The sequence below is a fragment of the Eleutherodactylus coqui genome, chromosome 1, assembly GCF_035609145.1.
Source record: "Eleutherodactylus coqui strain aEleCoq1 chromosome 1, aEleCoq1.hap1, whole genome shotgun sequence".
NCBI lineage: Eukaryota > Metazoa > Chordata > Amphibia > Anura > Eleutherodactylidae > Eleutherodactylus > Eleutherodactylus coqui.
The window spans coordinates 521,130,970-521,148,401 of record NC_089837.1 but is presented as its reverse complement, the minus strand read 5'-3'; the positions used below and the strand labels follow the sequence as shown (position 1 = coordinate 521,148,401).

Sequence of the window (17,432 nt, the reverse complement as noted above, 5' to 3'; positions counted from 1 at the left end):
GGGGCGCCTTCGCATATTTTGAGCAGTTCGGGCCCCTCTTCCTCTGCCTTTCACACTTCACTGCTGGCACTTTTATCATTGACAATTAGGGTATTTAAGTTCGTCCAGCTCCGGTTAATTACTGTCTTCGTGCACCTCAATTACTGTCACGGACTGATTGTGCCTCCCTGACTGCGGAGCAGATGGCGGCAGTGAGAAGACGGAAGCTTCTGATCTCCTGCTAATGTATATAGCTCAGCTGCCAGCAAGTGCTGGGACTTGTAGTTCTGCTAGGTAAAGTGCGGCTCCACTCCTGAACATATGAAGACTAGGTGTAACCCCTTAACGACCAGTAACGATATCTGGATCTGCTAAGACCCAGCAGTTCTGCCATACTGGGGGGCACTTGGCGATCAAGTGACTGCCGAATCATTAGAGGCATTGAAAGAATCAGTAAAAGACTTCTTACTTACACAATAAAATTATTCTTTATCATTTTCTCCAGAGAGCCCTTGTGAAGAAGGGAGAAAGAAAAAGCAAAATTAGCAAAAAACACGTATCCAAAAAAATCACAGCCTGAAATGAGTTCTCAGTATCTGATCAGCTCACTGATGGGGTCGCCACGCTTGCAGAAATGCCCTTTATTTTTTATTAGGCACAGCTCTGTACATTTGTTTGTGGCTGTGCTTGGTATTGCATCTCAGTCCCATTCAAGCAAGCTGCAATACCAGGCACAGCCACTATTAAGCGTACGGCGCTGTACCTGCTAAAATAAAAAGGAGTCGTAGGACCCACCGAAGCACCAATCAGTGGGAGTGTCTTGATCTGGACCTCTGGTAATCTCATATTGACAGTCTATCCAAAAACGCCTGTAATCTGCATGTATCACACTGCGCAGGCGGATGCCTCGGAAATTAAACTTACCTGCTGTCCCGTAGATACATATTTAAAGAAAAAGTTCATATCTTCAGGGCACTTGGACAGTATCGCTGCGGTTGTGTCTTTAAATAGATTCTCCATAACCTACAAGAAGAAAGAGTAATGAGTCACGGGATGAACCTCCGCCAGCTCCTCCAAGTAAGTCAAATATATCAGTGCGTTATTTATACATTTAACCCTTCAATGACCAGCGTGTTTCAGTGCTATGTGACTTGAAAGCTTTAAGTGATTTTGTGCATGTGGCTTAACCAATCGCCATCAGAAGACGGTGGGCGGTTGTTAAAGGGGTTTTCGCGGATTTCAATACGGATAACTTATCCTCAGGATAGGTCGTCATTATGTGATCCGTGGGGCTGCTTAGCATCCCTGCTAATCAGTTGTTTGAAGCAACTGTGGCACTCACGTGAGCTCAGGTGTCACTTCAATCCATACAGTGCTGTACATTTCCTAGTGGCTGTGCCTGGTATTGCAGCTCAGTCCAAGTTACTTGATTGGGACTGAGCTGCTCTCAAGCAATGTAACCGAAGAAGAGGACATCACTGGCCTAAAATAATTGTGCCGTGTAAAAGGGGTTTTAATCAGCTAATTAGAGGGGCAGGAGTCTCAAGGGGTGGACCCCCACCAATCTGATATGGAGGACCTATCCTGAGGACAGGTCTTCAATATGTTAGTCCTGTGAAGCCCCTTTAACCACTTCCTGACCACCTAGCGTAAATATACATCATAAGGTTGCAAATGGTGTATGGAGCGGCCTGGGATCCGAGTCTGTTCCATACCCGTCAGCCATCAACTGTTTCTGACAGCGGACAGCAATAGCCATGATTGGAGTTAGCTCGTGGCCATTAAATGGCTTTGCTGGGATGTTTAGTACTGATGACCTATCCTCCGCAGGATTCGTCCTCAATAAGTAATCTGCGGGGGCCCAGTGCACAGGATCTCTGCCAATCAGCTGATCACCGGGCCGCTGTCAAGTAGCTGGCAGCAGCTAGCGATGTCTGCATTACAGAGGCCCGGATTGGTACTACAGGCGCAGCACCCACTGAGTTCATGTGTATGGGGGAAGCAGCTGAACAATCACTGAGCGGACAGCTGTTGAAGGTATTTGAACACCTTACGTTGCAGTAACACCCCCCCCCCCCCAAAGAACAAAAGAGGATGAAGAGAAAACACCGGGCACAGGTTACTCGATCCCTCCTCGCACCAACCTGCATAATGTCCTCCAGGCTTTCCGTGAAGGAGATTTCAGCTTCCACCATGTAGAACTCGGCCAGATGTCTCCGACCCTGGGAATTCTCAGCTCGAAATGTAGGGCCGAAGGTGAAGGCTTTCTGGAACCCCCTAGATAAAAAAAATAGAAGGGGAAATTATTAATTGGATGAGGCAAAAGTATGATAAGTGGTGGTCCCATTCATGCCCGCTCCTGTGCTGTTACACGAGTATCACTGGCATCGTTCACAGCGCCGCTGGAATGCAGGCAGAGCGGACCGGAGAGCGTTCTCCCCCTAACCGCCTCCATTCACAGTAAGTAGTCATTCAAAACTGAAGGATTGCCGTTTACACCCAACGACAGTCGTGCATGTATTCAAACTTGCGTGGGAACGCACAAATCTAAACGCTAAGAATCCCATTAGAACGATTCCTGACATCCTCCTCTGACCCCTTTCGGTGATGAGCTGTTTCTGTCGACATGATCCTCTTTACCTCGATCACACCCTGTCGGTATACTCTTCCCACCATTACATGAGAAACTGCTCCCGCGGTTGGCAGTGAGGCCCGGCTGGCCTAGCACCGATGACCGCCCTTGTTGGAAGTCGCTCCGATCGCTGGATTTTCCAATCTGATGTGGATTCACACTGAGACTGATCCACGGAAAACTTGTCACGTGATTTTATGCTCTCAGAGGTCACGGGGAGGATTACTGTACAGGGAAGATCCAATCGTGAGCGGGCCGGGGGTCTAATAAAGGACTGATTACTGCAATAAAGGGTCATTCAGTGTATATCCATTTACCTTGCCATGAAATTATGGAACACAAGACACTGAATGTAACATGGGGCCCTCAGGTGGAGTGAAGGGCCGTATCTGAAGCCTTGGAGTCTTCTAAAATACTTGCAAATACACAGATATCCAATGTCAGTTTACAGAGAAGCAGACACCCCAGAACTACATATTACCCTGACATGATCTCCAAGTGCAGCTGTCCGGACACAGTGAGGAACGCAGGGACCCCAAAAAATCCGCCATCACCCTTTTGGTCTCTGTTTGCAGCCTATGAGGTGGAGAAATGATAAAATTAGTTTCTTAGATTATGCTCCACCTAGTGGTGAATTGTCAATACTGCACCTAAAAGCTCCTGAACCTATTGGGGCAAATCAATGACATAACAGGGGTCTGGCATCCACTTGGCATCTACTATACTTCTCCACTGAATTAGTTTGGATAGTTCCCCCTATGTTATAATCGTCCACAACAGCCAATTAGATTGCAAACTCCATTTTGGAAATGAAGATGCCATCTAACTGGCTGCCATAGGAACACATTCAGTCATCCCACATTATAGTCGGCCTCTATCCAGCATAAAGTGGCTGAAACCAGGGAACAATACATCGTTCTCACCTGCAAAGTAAATGGAGACTTTTAAGTTTCCTGTCCCTTTAATGTCACTTGGAAACTAGAAGAGGTGAAGAATAGCACCTACCTCCACCTGGAAGAGTTCTCCGGCGCCCTCGCAGTCGTTAGAGGTAATTATGGGGGTGTGGATGTGAATGTATCCATTACTCTATCACCAGAAAGACAGAGAGTAAAATTACACAGCAGTACGTATCTCCTAGCGGTAGCATTACAGGGAGGTCATTACTACAAGAGGCTAAAGCAGGAGTCACAGTGAATTATTCCTTATACACAAGCGCCCTCTTGTGGTCACATTGTTAATTACAGATCAGGAAAAATCCACAGTAACTATACACGGAACGGCAACTTTTATCAAGCCCCCGGCCCTCTCATGATTGGCCCTTCCCTGTGGGGAAATTCTCCCCGTGACCCCGGAGTGCGGCATAAAATCACGTGACAAGTTTTCCGTGGATCGGTTTCAGTGTGAATCTACATTAGATGGGAAAATCAAGCGATCGGAGTGACTTCCAACGAGGCCGGTCATCGGTGCTGGACTAGCCGGGGCTTCATTGCTAACCGCGGGGGGGTTTCTCGTATAATGTTGTGGAGAGCATACAGAGAATGGCGCGATTAACGAAAAACATCCAGTGAAAGGGGATCCTGTGGATGGAAACAACTCATCACCAAAAGGGGTCGGAGGAGGATGTCAGGAATCATTCTGACCAACAGATGCTGACAAACAAGAGCACCCGAATATATAACACTGATGCAGCAATTAATGGTCCAAATACACAACTCGCCGTTCCTCCGCACGGATGATATAACAGCAGGCGACCAGTTTCAGCACCATTGTGTGTAAGAGAAACAGAAAGACATGATTCCAGCGGGCAAAAGAGCGCAAAATTGTATCACTGAGCAGCAGAAAAACATCTCCTGGTCTAATGGATCCGGGTTTCCATGCTGATGGGAGAGCGGAATTTGGTGCAAGCAGCATGAATCGCTGACCCCTTCCTATCAGCCAGTCAGAACATGTCAGCACCGCCATCTAATCTGCAGCTTCCTGTCCGCAGGGGCCGATATTCCTGCAGAATGATAGTGGAAACTGCACCACTGTAAACTGCTGCAGTTCTGAAGGCCAAAGGAGTCCAACGCTACTAGATGGGTGATTCCGTGAACGTCCTCGAGTCGTCATCTTCTTTCAAGTTCAATTCCGACATCTGTTAGCTATTACTTATGGACTTTGGTTAGGAATCAATATGGCCACCATTACGGCTCCCCTGAGGTTTGACCCCTGAAGAGACAATTTACCTTTTTCACAGTGCCAAATATCTGGGGTGGGTGGGACATCACTAGGTAGATTTGGCGCAGTCTGGAACAGATGGACATAGAAGAGGGTTCTTTACTGTAAGAGCAGTGAGACTATAGAACTCTCTGCTTGAGGACGCGGTGAGGGCGAATTCGATAAGAGTTCAAGAGGGTCCTGGACGCCTTTCTTGAGCGTTCCAATATTACATATTATATCACTGATTACCCAGAAGGGTCGGTGATCCGGGGGTTATTCCGATTGTCAGACTGAAGTCGGGAAGGATTTTTTCCCTTGAATTGTGAAAATTGGCTTCTACCTCTTGTTTTTGGATCAACATTGGGGGTAATAGGCTGAACTGGATGGACTGGGGTCTTTTTTCAGCCTTCCATACTATGTTAGATGGCTGGTGCCAGGGTGACATTAATGCTCTGCGTTCCCCAGATGTTGCACATATTCGCCTGTGTCGCACCATATGATTAACCTTTAATAATCTCCTAATTAGTTTGCCCTCTGTGATTTGCTCTCTACGGACATTTAATGAACAGAATCCTGACTCTCAGCAAAAACGTCATTTCATGGAAAGCGGCGCCACCTAGTGGTCACAGTGCTGAATGCAGTGTAATTCCTCAGACTCATCTGTCATAATGGACCCCGGACAAGCAGATATTAACCCCTTACGCGTTTTACAGCGGCCGTTCAGGGTCCTTATTGTAGAGCGCCATGTTTTTTCTGCCGTCTTGGATAAGTGCTGCGCAGGAGTCTCATCTTAGACAACCACCCTGCTCTAACGGCCGAGACCACGGATGGAGGACAATAGTGATCGCAGCATCTAAAAAGTTCATAATGCAGATCCCAGCAGTTTAACTATTTAAATGCCGCTGTCTATATGGACAATGGTATTTAAATGGCCTGACACCCCCCCCCCCACCCATAACAAGACCGAAGTCGCACAAACGCGAAAATCATGCAGATATAAACTACAGCTCACCCCACAAAAAAATGTCCCCACACAGCGCCAAAGGAAACACGAAAAGTTATGGCAGTATTACAGAATACACCACATATGTTTGGTATTATGTAATTGTATGGACCCACAGAGTAAAAACAAAAGCCCCCCCCCAATAAATAAATTAATAAATAAAATAATAAAAAAAATTTTAAAAAGTCACAAAATTGTGCTTTTTTTCCCATTTCACCCTACATAGAAATTTTCAAGAGTTTTCAAATACATTAATTGGTACGACTGAAAAATACAACTTATCCTGCAAAAAAAGGGGGTCAGATGCCCTTCTGTTTTTGTCTACAGCTTCTATGCAGTCTTATGTGTTTCCATGGTTACAGACTACAAACAAGTCCTGTGTAGTCTGATCCTGCAGCCTTGTGTTACTCCTCTGTGTCCTCTTCCTAACAGACAGTGGAAGAGAAGGTAGAGGGAAGAGAGGAACACAAGACTGCAGGATCAGACTACAGCGAACTTGTTTGTAGTCTGTAACCATGGAGACACAGATGGAGAAAAGTTTAACTTAACTCTTCATGTGTTAAAATAAGTTTCTTTGCCCTTTCAATAACCTTTGGCGTAAGATAACTTGCTGCAGGAAGCCCTCCCTGACACACACACACATGCCCCATGCAGTTATAGACGGGCTCGGGGCACCTGCCCATAACAGTGCTATCAGAGTTGACTGCCGGGGTTGTCGTTCAGGTGTCATGGCAGCTTGGGACCTTCTGGAGACACCTAGGGCTGCCTGTGGCATGACTGTAATAGGCAGCCTATAATACAGTATAATGTAATACCGTAGTAATGCATTATACTGTATAAGCGATCAGGCATTATGGGGACTAAAAAAAAGGGAGCAACTAAAAATGACCCTTGCTCAGGAAAGGTTTAAACTTTGCTACTCGTGTACATAGCTCCGCATGGGAGCTGTATACATAGAACAATAGGAGATTCTAACCAAGATCATTGGCAAATGTCCCAATTAGACAGGATGAGAGTCGCCTAAACGACTGCATGAGCGCCGATGTCACAACTAAGGTCGTTAGCGCTCATGCAGAGCATTTAGGCAGACCAAGATCACCGCTAGATCGCGGACTTCTCGCTCAGCGTTTCCCCTTCTAATCGTCCCGTGTAAATGGCCCTTAGGGCTTATGCCCACGGCCGTAACAGACTCCGCTAGCAGAATATCGCCGCAGAGTCCATCAAGGCACCCCTCCCCCCGCAAAGACCCCATACTCCCCTCCCAGATCCGCTGTCCGTGTCTCGCCTGAAGCACATGCGTAGTACAGCGCATGACACGGACGGTGGTGGCTGGGATCGTTATTCATGCGCAATACTTTCACTGTACTGACAGCGGAAGCATAGCGTGACGGCCGGCTTCCATTGGCTACAATAGAAGCCGGCCGCGCGTATTCCTGCGGCAAATAGAACATGCTGCGGGTTATTTCACACTGTGGAATTCCGCAGAGTGAACATCGCCTATTAGGTTCAATAGATGCGTTTCACGTAGCGGAAATCCGTCCGTGGGCATTCGCCCTTAAGCCGGTCAATCAACAGGGATTATGTAAACCAATCGCCCAGACCAAAGAAACATCCAAACCTGAAAGAACTGCTGGATGGCCAATGTGGCTGCACTGCGGACTCGGAGTAACGAAGCAAACGTGTTGGTCCTGCAGCGGAGGTGAGGGTGCTGGCGGACGTATTCTGGGGGGTGGCGCTCTTTAATTTTAAAGGGAAAATCCTGCAGAAAAAATGTATGTATTAGATCTCTTCTATTACTTTCCTGGGTGTTTGTGAGGCTCCCTGCTGTGAGAGGGAGGAGGGAGAGGGCAAACATCACGGTCAGACGGACCCCTCAGTTGTACTTCTGTTGTAAACTGCTGCATATCTACAAGATACGGAGTAGATTCTGATAAAGATGGACTGAGATGTCAGATAGGGAGGACACTACTGGGATATGGCAACCCAGCGACATCCCTCCCGCATACCTGAGAGTCACAGTCTCCTATTACACGAATCTCCTTGGCCTTCAGCTCCGCAGACTGTTTTTTGCCGGGACTCTTCACCAACACTCCGCAGACCTCTACCGAACTGCCGAAACTGACCGCACTGCGCAAGAGAAAAAGTACTCAATGAGTGGAACAGGTTGCCACAGGAGGTGGGGAGTTCTCCTTCAATGGAAGCCTTCAGAAACTGGACAGACATCTCTGTGGGATGATTTAGTGATCCTGCACTGAGCAGGGGGTTGGACCCGATGACCCCAGAGGTCCCGATCACCCCATTGGACCCGATGACCCTGGGGGTCCCTGCCAACTCTACCATTCTAGGATTCTGCACAAGTCCTACCTGTTTTTTAGGCCGGGCTCAGCTACAATCTGGAGGCTTTCCAATGATGAGCCATCGTTCACATGCAGGAATAAAACTTCTTTCTGTGAGCGGACAGAGCGGACCCAGCCCTGTAAGAAGAGGAGGCGCGGGATATGTGATGATGTAGACACATAGACTTACCCAGACAGTACATACACATGAATGGAGGCAGAGCCCTTTCACAACATTAACATCTACACTAGACCACAAGGACTGATATTAGTAACCCCTTCATTAAACTAGACCACCAGAGATGCTGGTATTGACCTTTTCATAACACTAGACCACCAGGGATACTGGCATTATACCTTCACCAAACTAGACAACTAGAAATGTCAGCATTAACCTTCTCTTTAAATTAGACCACCAGGAAAGGGGACATTAACCTTTTCATGTCACTAGACCATCAGGGATGCCAGCACTAGACCACCACGTATGCAGGCATTACCCCTTCCACTACACTAGATCACCAGGAATGTCAGCATTAACCTTCTCATTACCTTAGACAACCCTGGAAGCTGGCATTAATCCCATCTGTACACCAGACTACCAGAGATGCTGACACTAAACTAGACGACCACGTATGTTGGCATTAAAGGGGTTTTCCAGGCAGCACAAACTGTCAGAGCCAGAATACAATGGGGTCGGAACAGAAGCCGCTGCTCCAACTCCTGTGTAGTGGCCGGCGCTTGTAATTGCAGGTTGGGGTCCTACTGATTTCAATAATAACTGCGCCAGCAATTATGGGTACAAGCCACTACACAAGGGTGAAGGCAGCGGCTTCTGCTCTGATCCCGCTGTGCCCAGCTTTGACAATGGCAGCTGCCTGGAAAACCCCTTTAACGCTTCCATTACACTAGACCACCAGACATACTGGCATTACTCCCTTCGCCAAACTAGACCACCAGATATACTGGCATTAACCTTCTCTCTACCCAAGACCACCAAGAAATCAGGCATTAATCCCATCAGTACACTAGACAACCAGGGATGCTGGCATTAATCTTTTTTAACAACACTAGACCACCAGGGATGCTGGCATTGCCCACTTCACTACAGTAGACCGCCAGGGATACCGGCATTATTCCTTCACTAAACTAGACAACCAGGAATGTTAGCATTAACCTTTTCACTACCCTAGACCATCAAGGTAACTGGCATTAATCTAATAAGTACACTAAACCACCAGGGAGGCTGGCATTTACCACACTAAACTACATATGCTGGCATTAAATGGGGTTTTCCATGCAGCGCCAGCTGTCAGTGTTAGGATACACCGGGGTTGGAGTAGAAGCCGCTGCTCCGACCCATGTAGTGGTCGGTGATTGTAATTGCAGGCACATTTCCCATTGATTTCAAATAATAGCTGCGCCTGCTATTACAAGCACTGGCCACTAAACAGGGGTTGAAGCAGTAGCTCCGACCCCGGGGTATCACCACTCAGACAGCAGTCGCTGCCTGGAAAACCCCTCTACCTCCTCCCCTACACTAGACCACCAGGGATACCAGCACTACGCCCTTCACTAAACTAGACCACCAGGAATGTCGGCATTAACCTTCCCACTGTCCTAGACCACCAGGAAAGCTGGCATTAATGCCATCACACATACTAGACCACCAGGGATGCTAGCATTAATCTTTTCACTACACTCAACCACCAGGCATTAAACCGTTCTCTACACTAGCCAACCTGAGATGCTGGCATTAACCCATTCACTACATCAGCCAACCTAGCCCACCGGGTACCTTATTTTTAGCCCCTACAACATTTCATATCATCAATAATATTCAGTATTAACTCTTAAACCAACCCAAGGGCCAGGATGGAAAACGGATCAACCACTAAGCTAAGCTTTAGAAGATTTTGTCGACATATTCAGACACTGTAGCCCAGTGATGGCGAACCTTTTAGAGACCGAGTGCCAAAACTGCAACCCAAAACCCACTTATTTATTACAAAGTGCCAACATGTCAGGGGGCGGGGCTTATCACGACATATGATTATTACCCCCCTCATTAAAAAAAAACAAAAACAGGGCCGTTTCAAAATGAACAGTGAGCAGATTTTGACTGCTTTTTGAATGAGGAATTTGCCAAGGAAATTGCCCAGCGATAATGGTGACTCCCCCAGAGCGGCAATGGTGATTCACTCACACACAGCAGCCCCAGTGGTATTGGTGACACCCCCCACAGCAGCCCCAGCGGTAATGGTGACACCCCCCCACAGCGGCCCCAGCGGTAATGGTGACACCCTCCACAGCAGCCCCAGCGGTAATGGTGACACCCCCCACAGCTGCCCCAGCGGTAATGGTGACATCCCCCACAGCTGCCCCAGCGGTAATGGTGACATCCCCCACAGCTGCCCCAGCGGTAATGGTGACATCCCCCACAGCTGCCCCAGCGGTAATGGTGACATCCCCCACAGCTGCCCCAGCGGTAATGGTGACATCCCCCACAGCTGCCCCAGCGGTAATGGTGACATCCCCCACAGCTGCCCCAGCGGTAATGGTGACATCCCCCACAGCTGCCCCAGCGGTAATGGTGACACCTCCCCACAGCGGCCCCAGCGGTAATGGTGATTCACACACACAAACAGCTGCCCCAGCGGTAATGGTGACACCCCCAGAGCGGCAATGGTGATTCACACACACACAGCGGCCCCAGCGGTAATGGTGACACCTCCCCACAGCGGCCCCAGCGGTAATGGTGACACCTCCCCACAGCGGCCCCAGCGGTAATGGTGACACCTCCCCACAGCGGCCCCAGCGGTAATGGTGACACCTCCCCACAGCGGCCCCAGCGGTAATGGTGACACCTCCCCACAGCGGCCCCAGCGGTAATGGTGATTCACACACACAAACAGCTGCCCCAGCGGTAATAGTGACACCCCCAGAGCGGCAATGGTGATTCACACACACACACACACAGCAGCCCCAGCGGTAATGGTGACACCCCCAGAGCGGCAATGGTGATTCACTCACACACAGCAGCCCCAGCGGTAATGGTGACACCCCCCACAGCAGCCCCAGCGGTAATGGGCCCCCCCCCCCCACAGCGGCCCCAGCGGTAATGGTGACCCCCCCAACAGCGGCCCCAGCGGTAATGGTGTGAGCCCCCCACAGCGGCCCCAGCGGTAATGGTGTGAGCCCCCCACAGCGGCCGCAGCGGTAATGGTGATAGCCCCCCACAGCGGCCCCAGCGGTAATGGTGATAGCCCCCCACAGCGGCCCCAGCGGTAATGGTGATAGCCCCCCACAGCGGCCCCAGCGGTAATGGTGATAGCCCCCCACAGCGGCCCCAGCGGTAATGGTGATAGCCCACCACAGCGGCCCCAGCGGTAATGGTGATAGCCCCCCACAGCGGCCCCAGCGGTAATGGTGATAGCCCCCCACAGCGGCCCCAGCGGTAATGGTGATAGCCCCCCACAGCGGCAATGGTGATATCGCCCCACAGCGGCCCCAGCGGTAATGGTGATAGCCCCCCACAGCGGCTCCAGCGGTAATGGTGATAGCCCCCCACAGCGGCCCCAGCGGTAATGGTGATAGCCCCCCACAGCGGCCCCAGCGGTAATGGTGATAGCCCCCCACAGCGGCCCCAGCGGTAATGGTGATAGCCCCCCACAGCGGCCCCAGCGGTAATGGTGATAGCCCCCCACAGCGGCCCCAGCGGTAATGGTGATAGCCCCCCACAGCGGCCCCAGCGGTAATGGTGATAGCCCCCCGAGCGGTAATGGTGACACCTCCCCACAGCGGCCCCAGCGGTAATGGTGACACCTCCCCACAGCGGCCCCAGCGGTAATGGTGACACCTCCCCACAGCGGCCCCAGCGGTAATGGTGACACCTCCCCACAGCGGCCCCAGCGGTAATGGTGACACCTCCACACAGCGGCCCCAGCGGTAATGGTGACACCTCCCCACAGCGGCCCCAGCGGTAATGGTGACACCTCCCCACAGCGGCCCCAGCGGTAATGGTGACACCTCCCACAGCGGTCCCAGCGGTAATGGTGACACCTCCCACAGCGGCCCCAGCGGTAATGGTGACACCTCCCACAGCGGCCCCAGCAGTAATGGTGACACCCCCCCCCCCCCCCCACAGCGGCCCCAGCAGTAATGGTGACACCACCCCCCACACACACAGCTGCCCTAGCGGTAATGGTGTGACACACACACAAACACCCACCCCACAGCAGCCCCAGCAGAACTAGTTCCCCCTGAGACCCATATACTTACCCCCTCCTCCTCATGGAAGCGCCGCTGCTGCTGACGCTGATCCCAGGTGCACACTGACACCAGTGTGCTGCCGGACTCCTCCTCCCCCTGCTCTCGCTGAAACTAAGAGGAGATGTCAGGGGAGGAGGATCCCGGCTGCATACTGACGGCGCAGTGTGTTGCGGGATCAGCGCCGCTGAGTGGATACAGGCATGGAAGCCGCGGCATCCCTGACGGTATTCACTGACGTTGTGAACGGCCGAAGGTGGTGCGTGCCAGCAAGGAGGGCTCTGTGTGCCATAGGTTCACCAAAACTGCTCTAGTGGAGTACAGGTGGCCCTGTTCTCCATAACACTACACCCCTGACCGGAGTCAGCGGGGTTTACAATCCGTTCTGCCCCCATTGCCTCTGGTCATATTACAGAAAAATACAATTACCTGGATTTTCACATCCTTTGCGCCTTCGTCCACCTTTGCAACGAGCGCTTCGCGTACACTCAGCGGGACGGCTGCCGCACTGTGCTTCCGGCGACAACAACGCCAAGGGCATCGCCCGAGGATGGAGAGCGCCAACGGTCTGGGGGCAAACATGGTGGAGGATTCTCAGATGAAAGGTCCCTACGAGAAAACACGTACCAATCACATCCCACTTGTGGCTTCCCTTTATAACGCCGCCACGATGTGCAGCCAGACCCGCCAGGGGACCGACACAGAGAGCGCCCAACCTCAAACTGGGGTCTGTCCGCTTCCGCCAGGGTGTCTATTGCCTGCAGAGTGGGCGGAGCCTCTATAAAGGGCGTCCTACGCATGTAGAGTACAAGTATAATTCGGCACCCTCAGGGCTCACACCCACTTGTGTTTTTTTAATGCGATTGTCAGTGGGACTTTCTAATGTTAAAAACGCATCACACAAAAATCGCAGAAGCGCAAAACTTGTGATGCGTTAACATAAGAAAGTCCCATAGACAACCGCGTTAAAAAAACGCCCTGAGGACGGCTGTGCGCTGAATTATCAGATACTCTGAACTAACGGACAGCAAGAAGACATACGGGGTGTTAGGGGGTCCCGCGTGGGGTCTGTAATTATATGGGTCCATATATAGGGGGGGATTTATTTGGGTGGGCTGATCTGGCGTCTGAGGGGTTTTGTCTGGACTCTGTATATATTTCGGGGGTCTGGTCTGCCGTCTATATTAGTTTAGACAGTCTGGCAGGGGGTCTCTTATTAGTTTAGGGGGCTTATGAAAAAAAAAAAAGACAGACAAACTGGAGCAAGTTCACAGAAGAGTTACCAAGATGGTGAGCGGTCTGCAAATCATGTCCTATGAGGAACGGTTAAAGGATCTGGGAATGTTGAGCTTGCAGAAGAGAAGGCTGAGAGGAGACTTAAAGGAGATGTCCCGCGCCGAAACGGGTTTTTTTTTTTTTTAACCCCCCCCCCCGTTCGGCGCGAGACAACCCCGATGCAGGGGTTAAAAAAACCACCCGCACAGCGCTTACCTGAATCCCGGCGGTCCGGCGTCTTCATACTTACCCGGTGAAGATGGCCGCCGGGATCTTCTACCTTCGTGGACCGCAGCTCTTCTGTGCGGTCCACTGCCGATTCCAGCCTCCTGATTGGCTGGAATCGGCACGTGACGGGGCGGAGCTACACGGAGCCGCTCTCTGGCACGAGCGGCTCCATAGAAGACTGCTGAAGACCCGGACTGCGCAAGCGCGGCTAATTTGGCCATCGGAGGCCAAAAATTAGTCGGCTCCATGGAGACGAGGACGCTAGCAACGGAGCAGGTAAGTATAAAACTTTTTATAACTTCTGTATGGCTCATAATTAATGCACAATGTACATTACAAAGTGCATTATTATGGCCATACAGAAGTGTATAGACCCACTTGCTGCCTCGGGACATCTCCTTTAATAGCTGTCTACAAATATCTGAAGGGCTGTCACAGTGCAGAGGGATCAGCCCTATTCTCATCTGTACAAGGAAAGACTAGAAGCAATGGATGAAACTGAAAGGGAGGAGACACAGATTAGATATTAGACAGTGAGGGGATCAGTGAGTGGAACAGGTTACCACAGGAGGTGGGGAGTTCTCCTTCAATGGAAGTGTTCAAACAGAGGCTGGACAGACATCTGTATGGGATGATTTAGTGATCCGGTACTGAGCAGGGGGTTGGACCCGATGACCCTGGAGGTCCCTTCCAACGATACCATTCTAGGATTACTTTAGAGGGTCCGGTATGACGTTTGTATCACTTTAGGGGGTCTGGCTGGGGGTTTCTTACTAGTTTAGGGGGTCTGGTATGGTGTCTATCACTTTAGGGGGTCTGGCTGGGGGTCTCTTACTAGTTTAGGGGGTCTGGTATGGTGTCTTACTTTAGGGGGTCTGGCTGGGGGTCTCTTGCTAGTTTAGGGGGTCTGGTATGGTGTCTATTACTTTAGGGGGTCTCTTACTAGTTTAGGGGGTCTGGTATGGTGTCTATTACTTTAGAGCACATGTGTCAAACACAAGGCCCGCGGGCCGAATCCGGCCCGCTGCCTCATGTTATGTGGCCCGCCGCGATGCTTACCACTGCAGCGATTACCAGCTGGGGTGCCGCATCTCCCGGCTGGTAATCACTGTTAGCGCTGATCCCGGCACACACACTCTGACGTCAGTGTGCAGCCAGGATCATCCTCCCCTGAGTCTCCTGCTCTTCAGTTCCGCAGGAGAGGACTCAGGAAGGAAGCGTGCCAGGCGCACACACTGACGTCAGTGTGCATCAGGGCTCAGCGTGAGCAGAGGGGTAGCGGCGCTGACAGCAAGGAGGAGGTAAGTATATGGGTTGGGGGGGAACTATTATTACTCACGGGGGGCTTATTATTATTACTGAGGGGGGTTATTATTGTTACTGAGGGGGGGGTTAATGTTGCTATGGGGGTATTACTACTGAGGGGGTTACTATTACTAATTGGTCCACTGTGGGGGTCGTTATTTTTACTGGGGCCACTCGTTCACACGGGTGTAATCGTATTTCGGTCGCACAGATACGCTGTGTATTTGTGCAATAGAAAATCGCTTAGGCCTCTATATTTGCGTAGGCAAAAAAGAACGCAGACGGGCCGGGCCCCCTGAGATGGTGCGCAAATATGCAGTGAATACAGAGGCTTCCTGCGCATTCACCACGTATTAGCGCGGTCCATTCACTTCAATGGCCTATTGGGGTGCGCAGTAACCGAATGATGTGTGACAATATACATCATGGGAATCAATGGGTTCTATTCACTGCATATTATGTACGCAGATACGCTGGTGTGAACGGGCCCTTACTGTACCGTCTGACCATCAGCCCTTTGAAGATCACCATAAGCCTGATGTGGCCCTCGGTGAAAATGAGTTTGACACCCCTGGTTTAGAGGGTCCGGTATGACATTTGTATCACTTTAGGGGGTCCGGTATGACATTTGTACCACTTTAGGGGGTCTGGCTGCGGGTTTCTTACTAGTTTAGGGGGTCTGGTATGGTGTCTATTACTTTAGGGGGTCTGGTATGGCGTCTATTACTTTAGGGGGTCTCTTACTAGTTTAGGGGGTCTGGTATGGTGTCTATTACTTTAGGGGGTCTGGTATGGCGTCTATTACTTTAGGGGGTCTTCTACTAGTTTAGGGGGTCTGGTATGGTGTCTATTACTTTAGGGGGTCTGGTATGGCGTCTATTACTTTAGGGGGTCTCTTACTAGTTTAGGGGGTCTGGTATGGTGTCTATTACTTTAGGGGGTCTGGTATGGCGTCTAATACTTTAGGGGGTCTGGTATGGCGTCTATTACTTTAGGGGGTCTGGTATGGCGTCTATTACTTTAGGGGGTCTTTTACTAGTCTAGGGGGTCTGGTATGGCGTCTATTACTTTAGGGGGTCTGGTATGGTGTCTATTACTTTATGGGGTCTCTTACTAGTTTAGGGGGTCTGGTATGGTGTCTATTACTTTAGGGGGTCTGGTATGGCGTCTTACTTTAGGGGGTCTCTTACTAGTTTAGGGGGTCTGGTATGGTGTCTATTACTTTAGGGGGTCTGGTATGGTGTCTATTACTTTAGGGGGTCTCTTACTAGTTTAGGGGGTCTGGTATGGTGTCTATTACTTTATGGGGTCTCTTACTAGTTTAGGGGGGTCCGTTATGGTGTTTGTATTACTTTAGGGGGTCTCTTACTAGTTTAGGGGGTCCGGTATGGTGTCTATTACTTTAGGGGGTCTGGTATGGTGTCTATTACTTTGGGGGGGTCTGGTCTGTTTCCCACCCGGCACAGTTATCACCCGGCGGCTTCAGTCCATCTCCCAGACTGTGAATGTCGTTGCAGCGGTCAGCCTCCCCGCGGCGCTGCAGTAAGCCGGCTCTAGTGAGGGGCGGTAAGCAATCACTTCTCCTGGGGACATTTACTCTTCAGAGTCTGGAATAGCTGTGAGGTTTCTGTTCAGGCCGGCGGCCACATTAGTAGCAGCTAGCGCCAGTAACCAGGCAGCAGTGGACGAGCCGCGGGCAGGTATTTATATGTCATGGATCCAGAATTATCATGTATTATAGTATTGGACTGAACTGTACAGAGAGAACTGCTGGGGAACTACAAGTCCCAGCAGCTCAGCACCAGAACAGCCAGTGACCCTCTGCCCCCCTCCGGCCTCACCTCACATTGCACTTCTGGAGTCTCTCCCCACATGTCGCCTGCTGGAAGCTCTGACAGCAGTCACAAACTCAGGGAGAGACATTATGAATCGTCCGCCATTGTCTTGAAGACCCAAGTAACGTATTATCCAATGGACGAGCTACACAAAGATGGCCGCCGGGCGGGAGACAAGCGGGGACATATCAATTCCTGCAACACTTCTGCCCTAACAACCAATCAGGTTGAAAAGCGGGGATCATCGGCGGTAGTGCGGCGGCCGGAAGTGCTCGGGGCCGGATGGAGTGAAGCTTTCTGGGAAATGTAGTTCTGTTCTTGGTGTTACAAACAATGAGAAATATAATAATGGTTTTTGGCAGCTCTGTGACTCT

General features: G+C 50.6%; 1 protein-coding gene across 2 annotated transcripts in view; it reads right to left on the bottom strand.

The window, feature by feature from the left end:
- Positions 1-17,199, bottom strand: part of NARS2 (asparaginyl-tRNA synthetase 2, mitochondrial) — a 31,174-nt gene extending 13,975 nt beyond the window's left edge. For both annotated transcript variants that reach the window (XR_010787610.1, XM_066588248.1), the window contains exons 1-10: positions 17,065-17,199; positions 12,845-13,024; positions 8,178-8,287; positions 7,820-7,940; positions 7,432-7,572; positions 3,617-3,697; positions 3,093-3,187; positions 2,124-2,256; positions 904-1,002; positions 453-490 (exon numbers count right to left, since the gene is read on the bottom strand). Coding sequence is in view for 1 of the 2 variants with exons in the window: in XM_066588248.1 (XP_066444345.1) it covers positions 453-490; positions 904-1,002; positions 2,124-2,256; positions 3,093-3,187; positions 3,617-3,697; positions 7,432-7,572; positions 7,820-7,940; positions 8,178-8,287; positions 12,845-12,997 (971 nt within the window). In the remaining variant the exon portion in view is untranslated. The remainder of the gene's footprint in view (positions 1-452; positions 491-903; positions 1,003-2,123; positions 2,257-3,092; positions 3,188-3,616; positions 3,698-7,431; positions 7,573-7,819; positions 7,941-8,177; positions 8,288-12,844; positions 13,025-17,064) is intronic.
- Positions 17,200-17,432: the final 233 nt, after the last annotated feature.